The sequence below is a fragment of the Arvicola amphibius genome, chromosome 7 (genome assembly GCF_903992535.2).
Source record: "Arvicola amphibius chromosome 7, mArvAmp1.2, whole genome shotgun sequence".
Taxonomy (NCBI): domain Eukaryota; kingdom Metazoa; phylum Chordata; class Mammalia; order Rodentia; family Cricetidae; genus Arvicola; species Arvicola amphibius.
The window spans coordinates 41,087,164-41,105,231 of NC_052053.1; the positions used below are offsets into that span (position 1 = coordinate 41,087,164).

An 18,068-nucleotide genomic window follows, 5' to 3' on the forward strand; every position below is an offset into this window, starting at 1 on the left:
CATGTATTGGCTATGGCTGTACTCCCACTACCATGACATGGTTAAGCATGAGGGTCATCAGAAATATTTACTGTCTTATCTTTTACAAAATAAATGTTTACCCCTGCTCTAGACTAATCACCTGCCTTTTGTCCCTGAATATACAATAGCACAAGAGACATATACATGATTCAAAGAGTCTAAAATCAACTCTGCTGCAAAATTCCATCTGCATTTTGTTCCTTGATTCCACTAGACAATTCATTTTCCTGTCTCCAGATGATTCTTTCCTCCACCTCTCCCAGAATGAAGTAGACAGAGAACAACTGATGAACAAATGAAAAGAATTTTATTAACCCAGAATTAACCATTCAAATGGGAAAAAAGGTTGACACAGGTGAGTGACTACTCAAATGAACGCAGGTGTTTGACTGCTTTGTAGCAAGGGGATGGTAGCCAAGAGCTTGCCAATAGTGGGCTACAAGAAGTGCCAAAGTTCCTGCAGTATCTTGGAGAAGGTCTGGAAGGTGAAAGTTACAGGTCCTAGGACCAGTGGTTATGGAGTACAGCAGGAACTAGTGCCCACATGAAGCCAGAGTATGGAGACTTCTAGGTTATGGAAGGACCACAGAGGTCAAATCTTATAGACTAGAATAGTAGGTATCTGTTTGGAGATTTCAGATAGGAACATTATGGTGGCATTTTGAAGGTAGTCTTCCTTTCTTCCCATATCTGATGAGCTATGAAAAGAGTGTAACTGTCTGAAAACCACATACCTTATTATATGGATCCAGGAGGGCTCTGATTGGTCGGGTCTATGTATATTTAAATGCGGTATAAAATTCAAACAATAAGAAAGAGCTGTCAAATCTAAAGGGTGAGGGTTGAGAAAAACTTACTCAAGTCTGGGTTTCATTTCTCTTCCTGCTGTGGTGGTAGAGAAGCAGGGAAGCAGGTTGGCAGCTGTCAAATCGACACACAGGTCTGTGGGCTGTGTGTGCTGCTTACCAGTTGCTAACGTGATATTCTTAATACCTTCTCAACAGGAGCTATTATTACAAAGTGCTCTTTGATTGGAGCTGTCCTGCTGCTGTCATGGCCCACTCCAATAGACAATCAATTGGCTATAAGGCAGTCCAATCTTTAATCATCATTGTAGCTGTTAAATGCAGCTTGTTTCTGCCGCAACTGTACTCAGAATCTGTGACAATTTCAGTTCAAACTAGAGTTTTGTGATTCATTCCTGGCTCTGTTGTGATGACTAGTGCCCCTCCTATCCCAATTAATATCATCTGTATTTTCCTGATGTTGTGTGCTATGATTCTCAAACTTCACCAAAATATCCAAGCAGAATGCTCTACAAAAACGTTAAATTGAGATGAGGGTTCTTTCAAAACTGCTTTAATGTTTGTTTGTGATTCTGTCAACAGTGATACCCCCCATTTGATTATCTAATGCAAACCTGAGTCACCCTCCTCTCTCCCCCCTACCATATCCAACTAAACGTTATGCTTTATTACTGTATCTTCTCAAACTTTCTTCTCTGCTGTAATGTTTCTAAGGCTTACATTGAGCACTAATGTTATTTATATTTTAAGAGGGACTCTGTACCCTCAATTCTGGTCCCTTGGCAAAGAAGGATAGATTACTGATCACCATAGTGCTTATGGCTTATGTTCTGCACAATTTAAAACCACTCAGCACTCATGGGTTAAGTATAACTTCTAAAATGAAGTGTACTAAAAAATTAAACCCTGGATTTGTACATTATTCTTCCCTCTATACTAGAAAAGTGACATGTCAAGTTCTATTAATGTTCCCTAAGGGTTTTGATTAGCAATTCAACTTCACATGACAAATAAGATGAAACCCCTATTAAGCAGCCTAATTTATACATAACCAATCTCAATTGAAATATTATTTCCTTAGGAAGGATGCATGGGTCTTCTAGTTCCTGCATTAGTAAATACAACTGTCAGCAATTTTCTCAGAAATAAAGTTGTATTTTCTTTAATAAGATTTCAGAAAACTTGAACCACTTCTACTTTATTATGATATACAAAGTAGCCCAGTGCTAGAGAGTCCACTCAATGTACTGATAGATGAAATCAAAGGGCATCACGGTTTCTTTCCACCCTATTCTTGCTCTTGTAGGATGAGACCGTATGCCTGTAACCCCTGCTGATTCATATACTTGTCCTCGTTTAATAATCTAACTTTACACTCCCTGCCAAGTGTACACCATTTCCATTTTCATCTTGTCTATTTAACTTTCAAGCACCTCATGCTTTTTAGCACTTTGAAGAGTATATACTCTCAAAATTCTGCTTAGGGAACTGGACCTTTTTGTGTGTAGGCTGTAATTGCTCTTCATATATGACACAAGTTTTCTCTTGGTTATATCTATTAAGTCCAGGCTTGAGTTTGAGGAAAAGGGTAAGATTGGGTAATATAAGGAATTGTTTGGGTGCTCTAACACAGACTAGTACAAGACCACATCTGACTCCTATGTTGCTAACATCATGTATTTCAGACAAAGAGCTGAGAGGAACCTGAGCTGGAACTGACAAATGCCTGCTTTCTGAGGACTAGCTTTCATGTTATCAGAAGGAGCCATTCAAGTCTGAAAAGAGAGAAGCAAGAGTCCTATCCAGCTATGATGCCTATGAACCACAACAATGACCAGCATGTAATAATAAGCCTAAGGGTGCAGTAATGCCACGCATAACTGGTCACTAATCAACAGTTCTCTTATATTTTTGGTTGTGAGCTTAGCCTTTAATAGCTGAGCCATCCCTCCAGGCCAATCAACAGTTTTCTAATTGGACTTAAAACCCATTCAACAAAAGGAAAGAAAAAACTGGTACTGGCAACCTAGACAACTGCTCTGGGCTAAAGAGATGGATCTTGGAGAAGAACCTATAGTTATCACCTTACAAAACCAGCATAATCCCTAACTAATCTCTAAACATTTGTCCTTATGCCCACAGTTAAGTATAATCTTCACCCCTCATCAAGAAAAGTTCTCTCTGAAACAGACTTGGAGACTGTTAAAGCCAAACACAACTAGTAGGTTTCTACCCCCATGATAAGTTTCTCCACCAACATAATAAGCCAGATCAAGCTGAACTGAAAAAGTATAACAACATGTGTATTAAGCAAAGGAACTCCAGGGTAGATTCACTGGCCTCAGAGAACAAGGCCAGAGAAGTTGTGCATCCAAGCCAAAGCAGCAAGATTATATAGATTGTAGGTGAAGGGTGATGACGTGTCTGTCATAAGCTGTGTTTGGGCCCAAGTATGGTCAAAAGCCAAGTGCTTAGGCAGGGACTTGGGCTACTGGCTGCAACAGTGCACAAAGTTGCAATAGCTGCCAAGAATGCTGAACTGGGTTTTTTGTACCTTTCCTTTATCTGCAGACTCTCTAAATAAGTCAGGTTTGGAGAAATAGATAGGAACGGGGCTTCTAGGACAGTGCAAAGGTGAGCCAGAAACTACAACCGAACAACAACCAGTCAAAATGCAGTTGTAGATCCCAGTCATAAGGGATACATCTACAATTCAACTAGAGCACCCAAGGCTCCAGGATCATGGTCCATGGAGATGGAAAGTTTTTAAGATGATCACAGAGTTTGCTGTGAGATTGTGTCTTCTGGAAATATCAGAAGCTAGGCCCTTCAAATCTCACCAACAAGATTGCTTAGCCAAAAGCTGAACAAGAACAATAGACATGATAATATGACTGATGGTGGGTGGGGTAGGGTTAGAGCCCTGAAGCCCTCAACCCCAACACAAAATACTACTGAAACTAAGGAATGCTGAGAATGGTAGAAGTGTCTTCTATCAGCAAGAGCACTCCAATTGGTTATTCAATACCTAATGGTCATCCTTGAAAATATATATAGTACATAGAAGTAACATCAAACAGACTAAGTAGGCTGTATTTATGTATTCATGAAACACCCCCACTCCAATCGCCCATACACATATGCATAAACAATTCATGGCAAAGAAGGTTATGAATTTGAAAACTAGAAAGGAGAGCTCTGAGTGACTAAAGGGAAGGGATACATGTAATAATACTATAATCTCAAAAATAAAAGAAACAATTTTTTAAAAAGTATGAACAAAGCAGATAACAATTCCTGGCCCTTTAGGACTCCTCTGAAGTAGCAGAAAACAGAGTATTCATCTCAACATTCTCAAGCAGGCTGACTGTAGCAGTGTATGAGTGAAAGGCTCTTTTGAGTTCATTTCTGAGTCTGGATTCCAACCTCGCTATCTTATTTGGTTACACATGTATGGAAAATGTTCTATTTTATAATCCTAATAAGAACTTGGTGTATGTGCATGTATCTACCCATGTGTTGGTTATATGAAAAGTTTCCCATGGTGTCCTTATAGGTGATACCGTGGACACAACTAGTAAGCACTTTGTTACTCTTAGTGAGCTGGCTTAGGACTATGCTGTCTAAGCCTGCCTTTTAATAATAGCAAATATTTAAAACTATCAAAAATACAAGTTTCCCTATGTAGAAGTCACACAGTATGTGAAATTTAAATGCTAAAGCAGACCTTTTTGAGAAGACTCAAATAAACCCAAACAAGCAAATTAATTCTGAATAAGTAGTAACAATTTTATTTTAACTCAACGTGCTGAAACACAAAATCTATTTCCAACATCAAGACACAAATAGTATGTATCTCATCATAAAACACCAATTGATTAAATAAAGGCCAAAAGTTAAATGTCTATATATCTGAATCTTGAAGGAAATCAACTTCCTTCAGAACTAATAATTAAATAACTTTAGCAGAACTTTATTTCCATAAATGGGCTCAATTCATTTTTAAGCAATGCAAAATTGACTAGATTATAGTATACAATAAGCTTTACTAAGAGGAAAATATTTAAATATAAGTGTTCCTTCTCAGACACAGAGTTCACATACAACAAGAGCAGATACAGTGTGATTTCATTCCTAGTGAAGGCGTCTTGCACTTGAGGCACTCAGAATCTGTTCAGCTGGACCTAACATTTACACCATTCCACGAACACTTAAACTGGGCTCAAATCTCTATATAAAAAGGTTTGCAAAATATTCTCATATGTGCTGAAAGTGCTGTATTTATACTCTGAGAACACTGAAACAACTCACTCACTCACCCACTTAAGACCAGGCACGTCCAAGTCAGGTTAGTTTACCTCTTAAATTATGTGGCTTTTAGTAAACTTGCTGAGCTGGATTTTCATGAAGTTTACACAAGTCTTCACTGCATTTTTCTAACAATGAATACTATCTTTGAATCCTCTGTGTGTGTGTGTATGTGTGTGTGTGTATGTGTGTGTGTGTGTGTGTGTGTGTGTGTGTGTGTGTGTGTGTGTGTGTGTGTTGGTGGAGCTATGGATCCAACCTAGGGATCACAAATGTTGATCACTCTACCGCTGAGCCACTCTCAAAGCCCTTATCTATAATTTTATATAAAAAATTTTCCTTAGAGCTTATATACAAAATTTTAAACGGGCAAATTAAAGTTTTTGACAATTTAAAGTTTCAATTAGATCTTGTTAAAAAGTAAACAGGTAATGCTCATGACACTTTTAAGATATTTAAAGCAATTATTTTAAAACTTAATCATACTTGACATCCTAAACCAGCAGTTTTCCTATTTTATCATGCAGAATGCTGGTCACATTTTTGTGGATTACATTGTCTTCTGGAAATCCACTGTCTTCTCAAATAAGACACACCAAAATGAGATACATCAATTTATCTGAACTTTCAGCATATATAACTACGTCCTATTTTCATGAATTCAGTCTTAAACAAATTACACATAGCCCAAGGGAATACAGACACGAACACACAGAGACCTCATACACATGACCACATTTCATTCAAGGTTCTCCAATAGCTATTGAAGACAGCAACACAGAAGTATTTAAGGAGGTAACATCAGCAAGCCATCTTATGGCACCTTCATATTTGTGCTCAAATATCAAAACACATTGAAAGTAAAATATGAAAAAGGCACAAATAACAGTATTTCTAAATCTTAGTCTAAAGAACAGTTTTCCAATGGCTACATTTTTGAATTGCAATATTTAGAACCACTCCTTGCGTTCTGAGGAAAGCTTTGTTTAGGTGACTAGAGGTCTAACAGGAACAAACTGGTAACTTGTAAGACAAAGATCGCATTAGACAGAATTCGTACCTATTTTGACCAAGTTTTATATAATTTAAGAATGAGGGAAGTATGTGGGTGAAATGCTATAATGCCACTCTGATAAGAATATATTAACAGCCTTTTATTACTGACTCAAGAACCTATGCTACTAAAGTATGCATATAAAAATAAAACACTGTATGATTCTGTGAGTATAATGGTAGGCATTGTATCAGCACAAAAGTGGACATTGCAGATACATTGATATTTGTAGAGCACAGTGCTTGACATTTTTGGTACAAAGTATGTTAGCAAACTAAAAACAAAAATCTTTATAAGGAAATCCTTAAGATTATCAATAAACATTTATAATGACCACTATCTGGTATTACTACTGATTTCATTATATTTAGAAATGTAGACCAAATTAATGAGAATCAGTTTACAACGTGCCAAATATAGAGCAGTATTTTTATGATATGTGACAACATATTTCACAGCTGAGTAGAATCTTTTTTTCAGTAAGAGGATGGGAAATCTTGTATTAAAAGTCTATGTATGTATGTATGTATGTATGTTTGTATGTATGTATATATGTATTTGTGTGTGTACAATGCTAATGTAACAGGCTTCATACTATGATGAAATTAAGGGAGTACATTTTTGCTTGTCATGATTCTCTAATGCAGGGTTAAGCCCACTATCAGCTGAAAAAGTTCTATCAAAATAATTCGTTCCATTTTAACCTAACAAAGATGCAAACTAAAATATCTAAAAATATGATCTTTGCTTGTTTGCTCTTGAGAACTATGCTTATTAGACATTTTCTCAATGTAAGTATTTTAGGAATACTCCCATTAACATCCAATAAAGCTATAGTAAAAAATAGAGTATATTTGAAAACCATAAGCTCAATTTCTTTGTTCTGAATTTTAAGACTAAATAAACTAATTACACAAATTTTAATATGGGTAATAAAGCTATATATGCAAACATACAGGCATATGCACCTTTTTTTCTAGTAACATTCTCTGTCTTTGTGTAGGAAGCACACTATCATGCTATAGTCATATATGATCTGACAGTGACCACTTCTTCTCTAGGACAATGCATAAGAACACATCTCACAACTATCAATCTCCAAACATCTGGGTATTTAAAGCTAAGCTCATAATAAAGAACTGGCTCAGAAAAAAATTGATATAGTTTTTCCTTTCACATTAGGCAAAATTTTAGCAATCTACAAGTTAGTTAGAACTGAACCAGCAAGGGGAAAACCATTTTCTAGAGTGGCTGCACACACTTTCGGAGGGTTCCCTACTTTCCAACGCATCTCCCACAGGCAAACGTTATCCACTCACTGTTTCAAAGGAAACAGATTGTACAGGACTCATTTATTGTTAGGTGCCTTTTCCAAAGTGTGGTAAAACAGTAATAAATTCAATAATGACTATTTGAAACCCAAATCAATTTATCTATAATCAAGCATATGTTTATGCATTATCACAAACATCCAAGTGGGCTCCATGTGTTATATAAACTTTCAAATGTTAAAACGTAATTATATCTTATTAATCCTGTCAAAAGGAAGAAAATATATATGTACCATTCATCATAGAAAAATTACACATTAAAAGTGCATATATATTTATGTATATATATATGTATCTTTCTTAATTGGCCCACTTATGAAATGTACATTTGGTCATCCTCACTTTAACATCTATTGAATTATTCTTTCAGCTATAAGTCAATAAACATGTAAAACATTAGCAAAAACCATGCTTTCTTCTTACTGAAATCTTAACTTCAAATCATTTCTCAATCATTGAAAATGCACATAAAACCAGTCTCTTGAGTAATTGATATATAAACACCAAAAATTTAACTAAAAGTTTAGGTCAACTCATGGCTTATCTGCCCATTGAAATGAAAAATAAATTAACCAGAGCAGTGTATGGCCATCACTTACCTCAACAATAACAGGCTCTTGAGTGTCAACAGAACTGAGACTGTAGGCGCCTTTGGCAATCTCCAAATTCAGGAGAACCTAGTTTTAAACTTGGAGATTGCATAGAACAAAACCTATGAAATTCTTTTGTTTCTAAAATAATGGAAGATCCTTTTCAAACTCAGTGTCTTCAGTTATCAATACTTCTGCATTGTGGAGCTAGTGCAATCCTGCAAAGCCTTGGCAAACCGACAAGGCACAATAAAAAATTAAACTACTATATGAACAAGAGAAGTCTGAAGATAATTTAAGGCCTTGAAGTGAATTAATCAGTCTGATTTAAAGCTGAAGTAGAAACCATAAATTATCCACCTGAAAGCAAGTAATAAGCTTTTCTAGCTTTTGCTCTGTGGACAAGAGACAGGAGCAACTGTGGCTTATGGTTTCTACTGAACTCCTTCTGGACCTGCGGAGTAAAGGCAATCAATTTTCCTACTGTCCATGGAAGACTCAAGACTGCTTTAGCCGTTTGCGTGGAATACCAAACTGTGGACACTGTGCAGACGCTAGTGCTCGGAAGGCTTCTGCCACTAAATGAGGATGAGACTGAATCATGGACTTCCATCCTGGTGTTTCCATAATGTCAGTTGCTTGGCTGAAACAGAAGATTAAATGATGTTTAACTAAAAGAATACTTCTTAAATGCATTGTTGAGTTATCACTTTTGCTTGTCTTTTTTTAATTTGTTGATTTTAAAATTTTAGATAATGTTCTACCTCTTTCCAAACATTCATCTGAATGCTTAAATCATGATCTTGATCTTATTAGCATTTCTGTCAAAACTGAAAAGATTTGTCTGCATGCTTGAACCCTGGGAATGTGCACTTGTTCTCATAGCTCTCCAATCACTGTTAACAATTTCTATTCCAAGTACTTACTGATCTATTTTCTTCTTACCTCCTGCAGGTCTTCTGTAGAGTTGCAGTTTTTCACTTACACTTTTCCTCTTACTGCACTATGTATTTTCCCTCACCTATCTGTCACATTTTAATGATCGCACCCAGTCGTTAGATGCTGCTAAGTTAAACCCTAGTGCTTCCCCACAAGATCCATCATCAGTCTTCTGCCTCGACTCTCAGAGATTCAGCACTGCCACACAAGAACTCATCATCTTCCTCCTCCAGGCTCAGATTGTTTATCCTTCCTTTTGCCTGAAGCTTTCACCATTGCCCGGTGTTTAATTTAAGGCATCCTAGAATCAGTCCTCCAATTAAGCATCAAAGTAACACCTTAATTCCAAAAGTCATCAAGAATCATAAATTAATCCGCATAATCCCACAACTGGATCATTATCACATTCTCCTAATTTTTGCCTTTAATCTCATGTCTCTTACTGCAGCTTCTATAACATTGCTACAGCAACAGGAATAGGACTCTATTATACCATACTCCACCTTTCCCTTTTCCTATATGTAAGGTTTAAAAATGAGAAATGTTCAGGGAGGTGGTAGTGGCACACCTTTAATCCCAGCTCTCGGGAGGCAGAGGCAAGTGGATATCTGTGAGTTTGAAGCCAATCTTGTCTACTGAATAAGTTCCAGGAGAGGCTTCAAAGCTACAGAGAAACCCTGTCTTGAACCCCACCACACACACACAAAAATGTGGTTCCATCCTCCTTATAGCTTTCCATTCCACTTTTATGCTCCAGTTAATGTTACTATTTTATTTACTGTGTCCTATATGTTTAACATGTTCTCAATGAAAAATCAGAGTAACGAGAAAAGGAACATATTAGTTCTTTAACCTTTCCTTCTCTCTATTACATTATTCCAACTTCCCTTTGCCCATCCGTCAATCTGCAGAAACAATGCTAAGAATGGAAGGGCTATCATGTTCAGAGACATTAACCGTTACTGGAGATTCATTATACTTCACATCACTGTCAAAAGTCCTAATGTTGCACTGTTTAAGGATCTGATCTTTGCTTGCTTTCTCTAGCTTTTATTCACTATTCACCTACTTTGCAACCCTTTATTCTGCTTTTCTATAATATAAATGAAGCTAGAGTCCATAATTCATTGCAATTGCTTGCTTAATCAATCTGCTACACACCATCAACTACTTGCATAGGAGAAGCGTCTGCTATGCCTGCCTCCATAGTCTGTACTGAGCAACAGTGCTCTGGAAACTCAGGAAACAAACAATCAACCGTGCATCTCTACACAGGGCTATATACTTTGTCTCGTGCAACCCTTTCAGTCTGTCATTTCTGCTATTTCCTTTTTATTCCTTCTGCAACCTTTTATTCATGTTTTGAAATGAAGTTCAGCCTGATCTTTGCAGCCACTCCTAACCTCCATGGCTTAGTCAAGTACCTATACATATCTTCTTCTATCATTGCCATTTTAAAATAAAAGGGTACATATGTGTGCATCTACCTCCATTAGATCAATTTCTTAAAAACAAGGACATTTCATCAAATGTTATTTTATATGCAGTTCCTTAGAGAAGTGCTCAAAATACAATGAATGCTAAATACATTGAACTAATAGTAGCTGATATCAACAAACTACTATTCTTTGCCCAGCATTTACTACTATGTCATCACTGTTTAAAATTTTAATTAGTTGTTTAGGATCACATTGCTACTTATTAATTTACTTTAAACTTTTCTTTTAATGATTCAGTATTTACTGAAACTGCACATAATACCAAATGTATAATCACCTCTTATTCTAATAGAAGAAAGTTGTATGACTTATTTTCTTAACAGAGTAAACAAAACTTGAAAAACTAAAACTAAAGCTATGCAATAAAGACCAAAGAGAGCCGCTGCTGCTGCTAGTGCAGAGTGTTAACTTCATGCCCTGACTGCCCTGTGGGGCCACAGACTCACAAAACAGAAAAATGCTTTACTTTGGGAAAACAAAATTTACAAACTAATATGAAAGTAACAGACAAATGCAATGGGAAAAAGTTAAGTGAATAACTGTCTTTAATTCTGCCCCTTTTAAATTATCTTTTATCAACTATCCTCCACCCCTTGCAATAATCTATTTTGTTATAGATATCACATAGTGGCCTGTAACTCAGTATGTCAGCTTTTGATAATTTTCAAAAGTAGTAAAATTTAGGAGTTTATGGGTAAAACTAATTAAAACTTTACAAAGAAATCTTTAATTTATCAATTCTTCCTTTTGCTATTTCAAATAATTACACAGAATACTCTAAAATAAGAGAGGGAAAATTTGAAGATTACTTCTAATACTTTGCCCATTTGATCTAGAATCAGCAGGATTTAGCAATCACCCAACCTCTGAGCAATCAACATGCTGCTGATTCACAGTATTAGGCAGATGATGTAAGGTATTTGGTTGATCTAAGTAGCAGCAAGTCTCTGCGACTGATGACAGTCTAGGATACACAGCAAGACCTTGACTCAAAAATAAGCAAATGCTCAGCAAACAACAAATAAATGAGTTTCGTGGACCTGTGGAGTCCTTCTAGTCTCACTATTTGAGACTACAACAGGAAGAGCCAAATCTGAACCTATCCTAGAAAATTTACCAAGATCTTGCCTCAAAATTAAATTTCAAAAAGTGTTAAAATTCAGGTAGCTCTGTGGTAGTCCCTGTGTAACATGTGAAATCCAGGGTTTCATCAATAAGCATTATCAAAATCAGCAAGAAAAATTAATAACTTCCAAGGAAAATCTTGAGGATGCAGTCTTCCTCAATGCTTTCTGAGAGGACAGATGCCAGATTTCTAGCAACGCTCATAATGCCTATACTAAGTTGTCCACTATGTGACATTTGTACATGTATTCAAGAAATTAAGAGCACCCATCTCAGTTTGTCTGAAAAGTCAAACTACAAGAAATTCACCAAAAGCAGTCAAATTATATTGTTTTTACATAACTGGCAGTTAGTTTCATCAGGAGTCACACTTAGTGTTCAGGAGCAAAAGGCTACACAGATACTTCATTGAACTTATGCAGACTGAAACTGATTCATCTTACTTGTTATTCCAGTTTTTCCCGTCCTTACATCCAAGCTGTCGAAGTACACTGCACCTGCATTGAAAATTTAAACAGGGTTTAAGAAAAGCCCACTGAAGAAATGTTAAATGTGTCATAGGCAATGAAATTCAAGTATAACTTACCTATTAATAAAGTCTATTGCCTGGGCTTTCAACTGTTCTGCACTGTGCAAATCTGCAAGGACAAGGGTATCAGCAACATTTTCTACTGAGAGGCTACTACACAAAGCTTCTTCACACATGACCTTCAGCCGTTCCAGTGCATACTACCCAAAAGAAAAACATAATCATTAAACATTTATTCCAGTTATTTAGGGTGTAAGTACCTGTTGTAACTTAGCAGATAAAGCTCAAGAAAATTTGGTCTGGACTAATGTTATTTTTAAATAAACAAACTGCTGCTTTAGCTTATGAGGACAATGTAAATGAATACATTTAGGAGAAACACTAATTTGCTTTAGAAATCATAAGTGCAAAATATGGTGGATTTTAACGTAAGATTTTTGTAAGACAGCTATCTTAGTACTCAGTTATCCTAAAGAGTGCATGGTCAAGGAAACATTTCTTGTCTCCTCAAAGAAAAGAACTCAGCTGAAAGAAAATTTAAGCTGTATTTTATTTAGTAAAAGAAAGCAAAGTAGTAAGCATATTTCAAAGAGACCTGAGTGGGCCTGTCCTCAGGTAGGAGAAGCAGAACAGCAGTCTGCAAGATTTTTACTGTGGATTTTTACGGTTTTACAGTCCTATGACATCATTCTTAACTTTCTTCTTCTAGGTAGCACCTTCATTTCATCTCACTATGCTGTGCATGGTCTAGAGCTGAGATGGCCCTGTTTTAAATTCCCTGTGTATTAGATCTTCACTGGTGAGTATATGTACCATTGTAAAAAGTGCCTTAAAATCTCAATTTCTCATTCTGTGGGAAGAACCCAAGTCCCGCTTCAGACCACAGAAGGGCATCCTGACTACCAGGAGACAACAGTTACTATGGCTTAGCTAGCTATCCGCTTATTCAGTGTGAAAATATTTAACTACAGAATTAGTCGTTGTCCAGAATGCTCTCCTGCTTCCTGCTCATATGTGCCACCAGTTAACTACTGTAACACTTCATTCTCCTTTCTACTACTTCAGACTCCACATGTATCACATATTTATTTTGTCACTATTCAATCTTGAGTGATTTAGTTGAAAGCTAAGTAAATATTAATAACCACTAATTTTTGCAGTTATTAATATAAAGGTGCAGTATTAGTAGCTGTATTGAGGTTTAATGACATAAAATAAAGTATCCAGTTAAAGATTTTACTTTGATGATTTAATATCCACTGTAAACCCATCACCCACCGAAAAGAGTAAATATACCCTTTAAAGTCTTTCTTCCCCATACTATTCCAAGCAATATTTGTGATGTGCTACTGAGAAATTAGCTTGCATTTTATGAAGTTATTTTTATGAATATAATCACACAGTATGCACTCATCATCAGGCACTGCAATTCAGTGTGACTATTTGCAGATTCATGCACACCACTGCTTATAGTTCAGCCCTTCTTAAGGGTAGGCCATAGAGCACTAAATATGAGTATCTCTCTTCCACCTCCTCCTCCCAATGGACACAAATCTGTGTGTGTGTGTGTGTGTGTGTGCATGTGTGTGTCTGCACACAAGTGCATGTCAGCTACTGTAAAAACTCATTTTCTTTTCTAGTACTTCACACTTGGCATTTATCACATATTATTTACTTTGCCAAGACTGAACCTTGAAGAATGACCACTGAAAGCTAAGTAAATGTTAATATGTAGTATGGACTCATTTCTAGGCCCCTCATACTTCCCTATCATGTAGATATTTTAGACAATTTTATTTCCACAGCATCCTACTTTATGTTATGTCATAAAACTCTTTAAGTTATTTACAAATAGCACAAACTAAGTTATGTCAAAAGTTTTTATAGTTTTTTATGTATGACAGCCTCTCTAAGTGTAAAGTTTGCGGGGCTGCTTTTTTGGTCTTTAAAATCCCATTACTTACTTTGTCTGCAGCTGCCAACAAGTTGTCAGCCATTTTATCAAGATTTGGTGCTTTTCCTGTGTAAACGAATCTCATCATTTCTTTAAAAACTTCAGGGTCTAAATCATTTATTTCCACGCGATTCTATTATTGAAAATAACACATAAAAAATTAGGAACAGGTACATATATGTGAATCCACATGGTTTATTTATTTTCACTAGATTCTAGTATTGAAAACAACAACAACACACACACATACACAAAGTAGGAATGGGTACATATGTGAATCCACATGAATCTTTGACAGTAATCAAAAAACATATTAACATTTTCAAATTCTATTTTTAAATCAAAGTTCAGTAATCTGTAGTAACTTAATCATCCAAACCACAGTATAGGTAATTCTAACAATGAAAACATTCACTTATTTTATAAGAGCTATGATAAGTCAGAAAGTAAATACATGGACAGAGAAACCATGTTAAGTATTACCTTGCGGTAAGCTTTTCAATTTTCATAATTAAAAGAGACAAATAATGCAGCTCAAATAAAATTCATCTGTGTTTATATTCTGATCACATTCCAAAGAACAGTTACTGCCTTTCCCCTGGTTGACTTTCAGGACCTAGAAGAACACTCACTAAACCTTATAACCACAAACTGTATGCACAATTAGTACGTGAAATAAGAGTCTGTACATAATTTTGATGAGAGCTCACTAGCTGAGAACACTTGCTTTTGCAAAATGCCATGTAATGTTATTTACTGGTACTTCTGTACTTATTTGAGATAAACTCCCATTCAAGCAAGACCAGTTGTTTTTATACTTTGTAGCCTTATATCCCATTCTCTGCTAAGATAAAGGAAGCAGAAAGTGTCATAACTTCAGAAACCATCGTGGGTGATTTTGGTAAAGTCAAGGTATTAGGAATATAAGTAAAATCATTTTGTGTAACTTAAAAACAATTTATGGTGCTGCCTAAGCTTGCCACCAGGGAGCTTTAATAGAGCTAGACCTCAGAAGGAAGCCTTAAGCAGTTCTGATTAGTGCATAGTTCAGGACAGGCTTTGATATGCTAACGAACTAACCCCAAAGTGGTGTTGACCTGCTGGTGAACCAATCCCAGATGTGATCCTTGTCAGAGCAAAGCCACCATCCAGTGAGATACAAAAATTGGAACTTTGGAAATGGTCCCTAGGATCACACTACTGTGCTCCAAACAAAGGTTTCTCTAGACTAGGTTGATATTCACTTGCAAGAAGGCAAGAGACTATGTGTCCTGGCTTCAGTGAACACTGAACTTCAGTACTGTCTAACATTAGGGGTTATTGCTGGGCTCACATATGCCCACCTGTCAGTTATATAGCCATTTGCCTATGCTCTCAAGGACCTCCTGGGACCTCCACCAGTGCCATCCTCCCAGCCTCTTCACAAAGGACACGAGTTGAGCCTGCAAGCTTCTGAAGCATCCTCACTGGAGAAGATTCCCCAGTGGAATCATTGCAACAGCATTTTACTCCTAGTCAACTGTTCCCCACTTGGAGAACTTGATTTTTATTTATTTATTTTTTTTTTGCTGTGAACATGTTTTATTTTATTTTTTTAATTTATTTATTAAAAATTTCCTCCTCCTCCCCGCCTCCCATTTACCCCCCTCTCTCTTCCACTCCCCCTCCCTCTTCTGTCCAGAGAGCAGTAAGGATTGATTTTTAAATTAGTATGCTATTATAAGGAATGTTTGTGTGGATAAAACAGGCATATTCAAAAGACAAATCTTGTGTGAGTATCCAAATTACTGAGCACTTCACAGCCTATATTAAACATAGCTCACCATCAAAGAGACAATACAGTACGCCAAGAAAATGGAATCAGAAAACAATCAGGTGATGCTTGTCAAACATCTGAGAAAATATACCCCAAACCAATTCTAGTAATGAGAAATAAAGACCACTCCATACTGACAAGGTAAACAGTCTATCAAAAGGACTCATAAAACATCTTTAACTTAGGTAGAATTTCAAAAAAAAAAACTACATACAATTAGAGATAAAATTAACACAAACATGGCAATAGCGAGGGATTTTAAAAATACCACTCTTACTCTATGACAGATCATCCAGACAAAAATCGAGATGTAATTGAATGACCTCAAAAGATCCAACAGACCTAATAGACTTATTGACCACTTCTCCAAGCAAAAACTACAGAATACAATTTCTTGTCATAAGCCCATGGAAATTAGCCCAAATAAGTTACAAACATTAACATAAAGCAAATCCCAACAAAATATAGGGAATTTGAAATAACTGCTTGTACCCTCTTTGAATACAAGGGAGAAAGCATAAAAACAACAGCAAAAGCAAGTACAGAAAACACACAAACTTAGGGAGATCAAACAATATACCATTAAATGATAAGTCATTGAATCAATCAATAAAATATAAAAATTTCTAAAATGAGTTAAAATAGAAATATAATATACTAAAGCCTATGGGATACAATGAAAGAAGTCCCCAGAAGGCAGTTCATAGCTCCAAATGTCTATGGGGCTTAGACATGTAGGAAATCTGCAACCTGAAAGCCAGATAAGCCTAACTCCTGCTCATCCTAGTGAATCCACCTGACTTTAGCTAATCTGCACCCTCCCCAATCTTCAAACTTTGATGGGGTTCCACATCGAGTGCCCACTAAATCTAGGGAGCCATGCTGCATTATTCACAAACTCCAGACTTGACTCTGTTTACAACTGTGTGCCAGTCTACCCTGCTGATTCTCTCTGAACCTAATCAGCCTATGCCCTTGCCACCTCCCAGACCCAGCCAGGAACACAAATGTTGACCTAAATATGTTGAGTCCCACCTGTACTACCATTTCCAACATCCAGGCTTACTCGAGGTTACATATCATGTAGCCTTGTTCAGTCTGGTGAGAGCCCTGAGCCCTAGCCAACCTGCACCACATCCATCCTCCAGGGCTAGCCTAGAACACATCTGTGTGCCTGCAGACCTTGCTGAGTCCTAGAAATCATGTCTGCCCAAACCATCTCCAACCTTTAGGCCTAGAATCAGTCACCGAACCTGTGTGCTGACCTAGTCCAGTGATTAATCAAAAACTTGATGCACTTAAACTGATTGTCTAAAAGAGAAACAGAGCCAAGCAGTGGTAGCTCACACCTTTAATCAAAGCACTAGGAGGTGGGAAGAGATATGGCTGGGTGATATGAGAGATGAATATAATGCAGGAGGGGACAGGAGTGCAGTATTCAGTCTTAGGTTTTATGGAGAAAGCATTCAGTCTGAGAATTCATAAGATAAATACCCTAGTTACTGAAATTGTAACAAAATTTACACACCTATAGAAAAAAGTTGACTTCCAAACAGCAGATGCATTTAGAACTCCAAACAGACATGACCAGAAAAGAACTTCTCCATGCTGTATCACAATAAAGAGGTCAAAAATACAAAGTACAGGGGATGTGGAACTGGCTGAGAATTATAAAATCACTGGCTGCTCTCCCAGAACACCTGGGCCCAATTTCCAATGTCCACACTGTGCCTCACAGCTATAATATAATGCTAGGTCCATGCTTATCAGACATAGATGAAAACAAAACACACAAACAAACAAACAAATAAAAATCCAACAAACAACGAGCCCCCAAAAGACTGTCTTAAAATTTATATGGAAGTGCAAAATACTATGGATAGAGGAAACCATCTTGAATAAAAAATATACCTAATTTCAAGTTATTCTACAGAGCCATAGTAATAAGAAAAGCACGCTGGTGGCACAGAAACAAGACACACAGATCAACGGAACATAAAAACATGGTGTAAATATAAGTCTATGATGTGGGATTCCCCTCTCTGTATGCTATGAATTAAGTTTTATTACCTTGGTTAATAAAGAAGCAAACTACT

The 18,068-nt window shown here is 36.7% G+C and overlaps 1 protein-coding gene across 5 annotated transcripts in view; it reads right to left on the reverse strand.

Annotated features, from left to right (window-relative positions):
- Positions 1 to 4,591: 4,591 nt before the first annotated feature.
- Positions 4,592 to 18,068, reverse strand: part of Spopl (speckle type BTB/POZ protein like) — a 64,516-nt gene continuing 51,039 nt past the window's right edge. For all 5 annotated transcript variants that reach the window (XM_038337381.1, XM_042055467.1, XM_038337379.1 and 2 more), the window contains 4 exons: positions 14,167 to 14,289; positions 12,260 to 12,402; positions 12,117 to 12,170; positions 4,592 to 8,753 (listed from right to left, as the gene is read on the reverse strand). In XM_038337381.1, the coding sequence (XP_038193309.1) occupies positions 8,609 to 8,753; positions 12,117 to 12,170; positions 12,260 to 12,402; positions 14,167 to 14,289 (465 nt within the window). In that variant the 3' untranslated portion in view covers positions 4,592 to 8,608. The remainder of the gene's footprint in view (positions 8,754 to 12,116; positions 12,171 to 12,259; positions 12,403 to 14,166; positions 14,290 to 18,068) is intronic.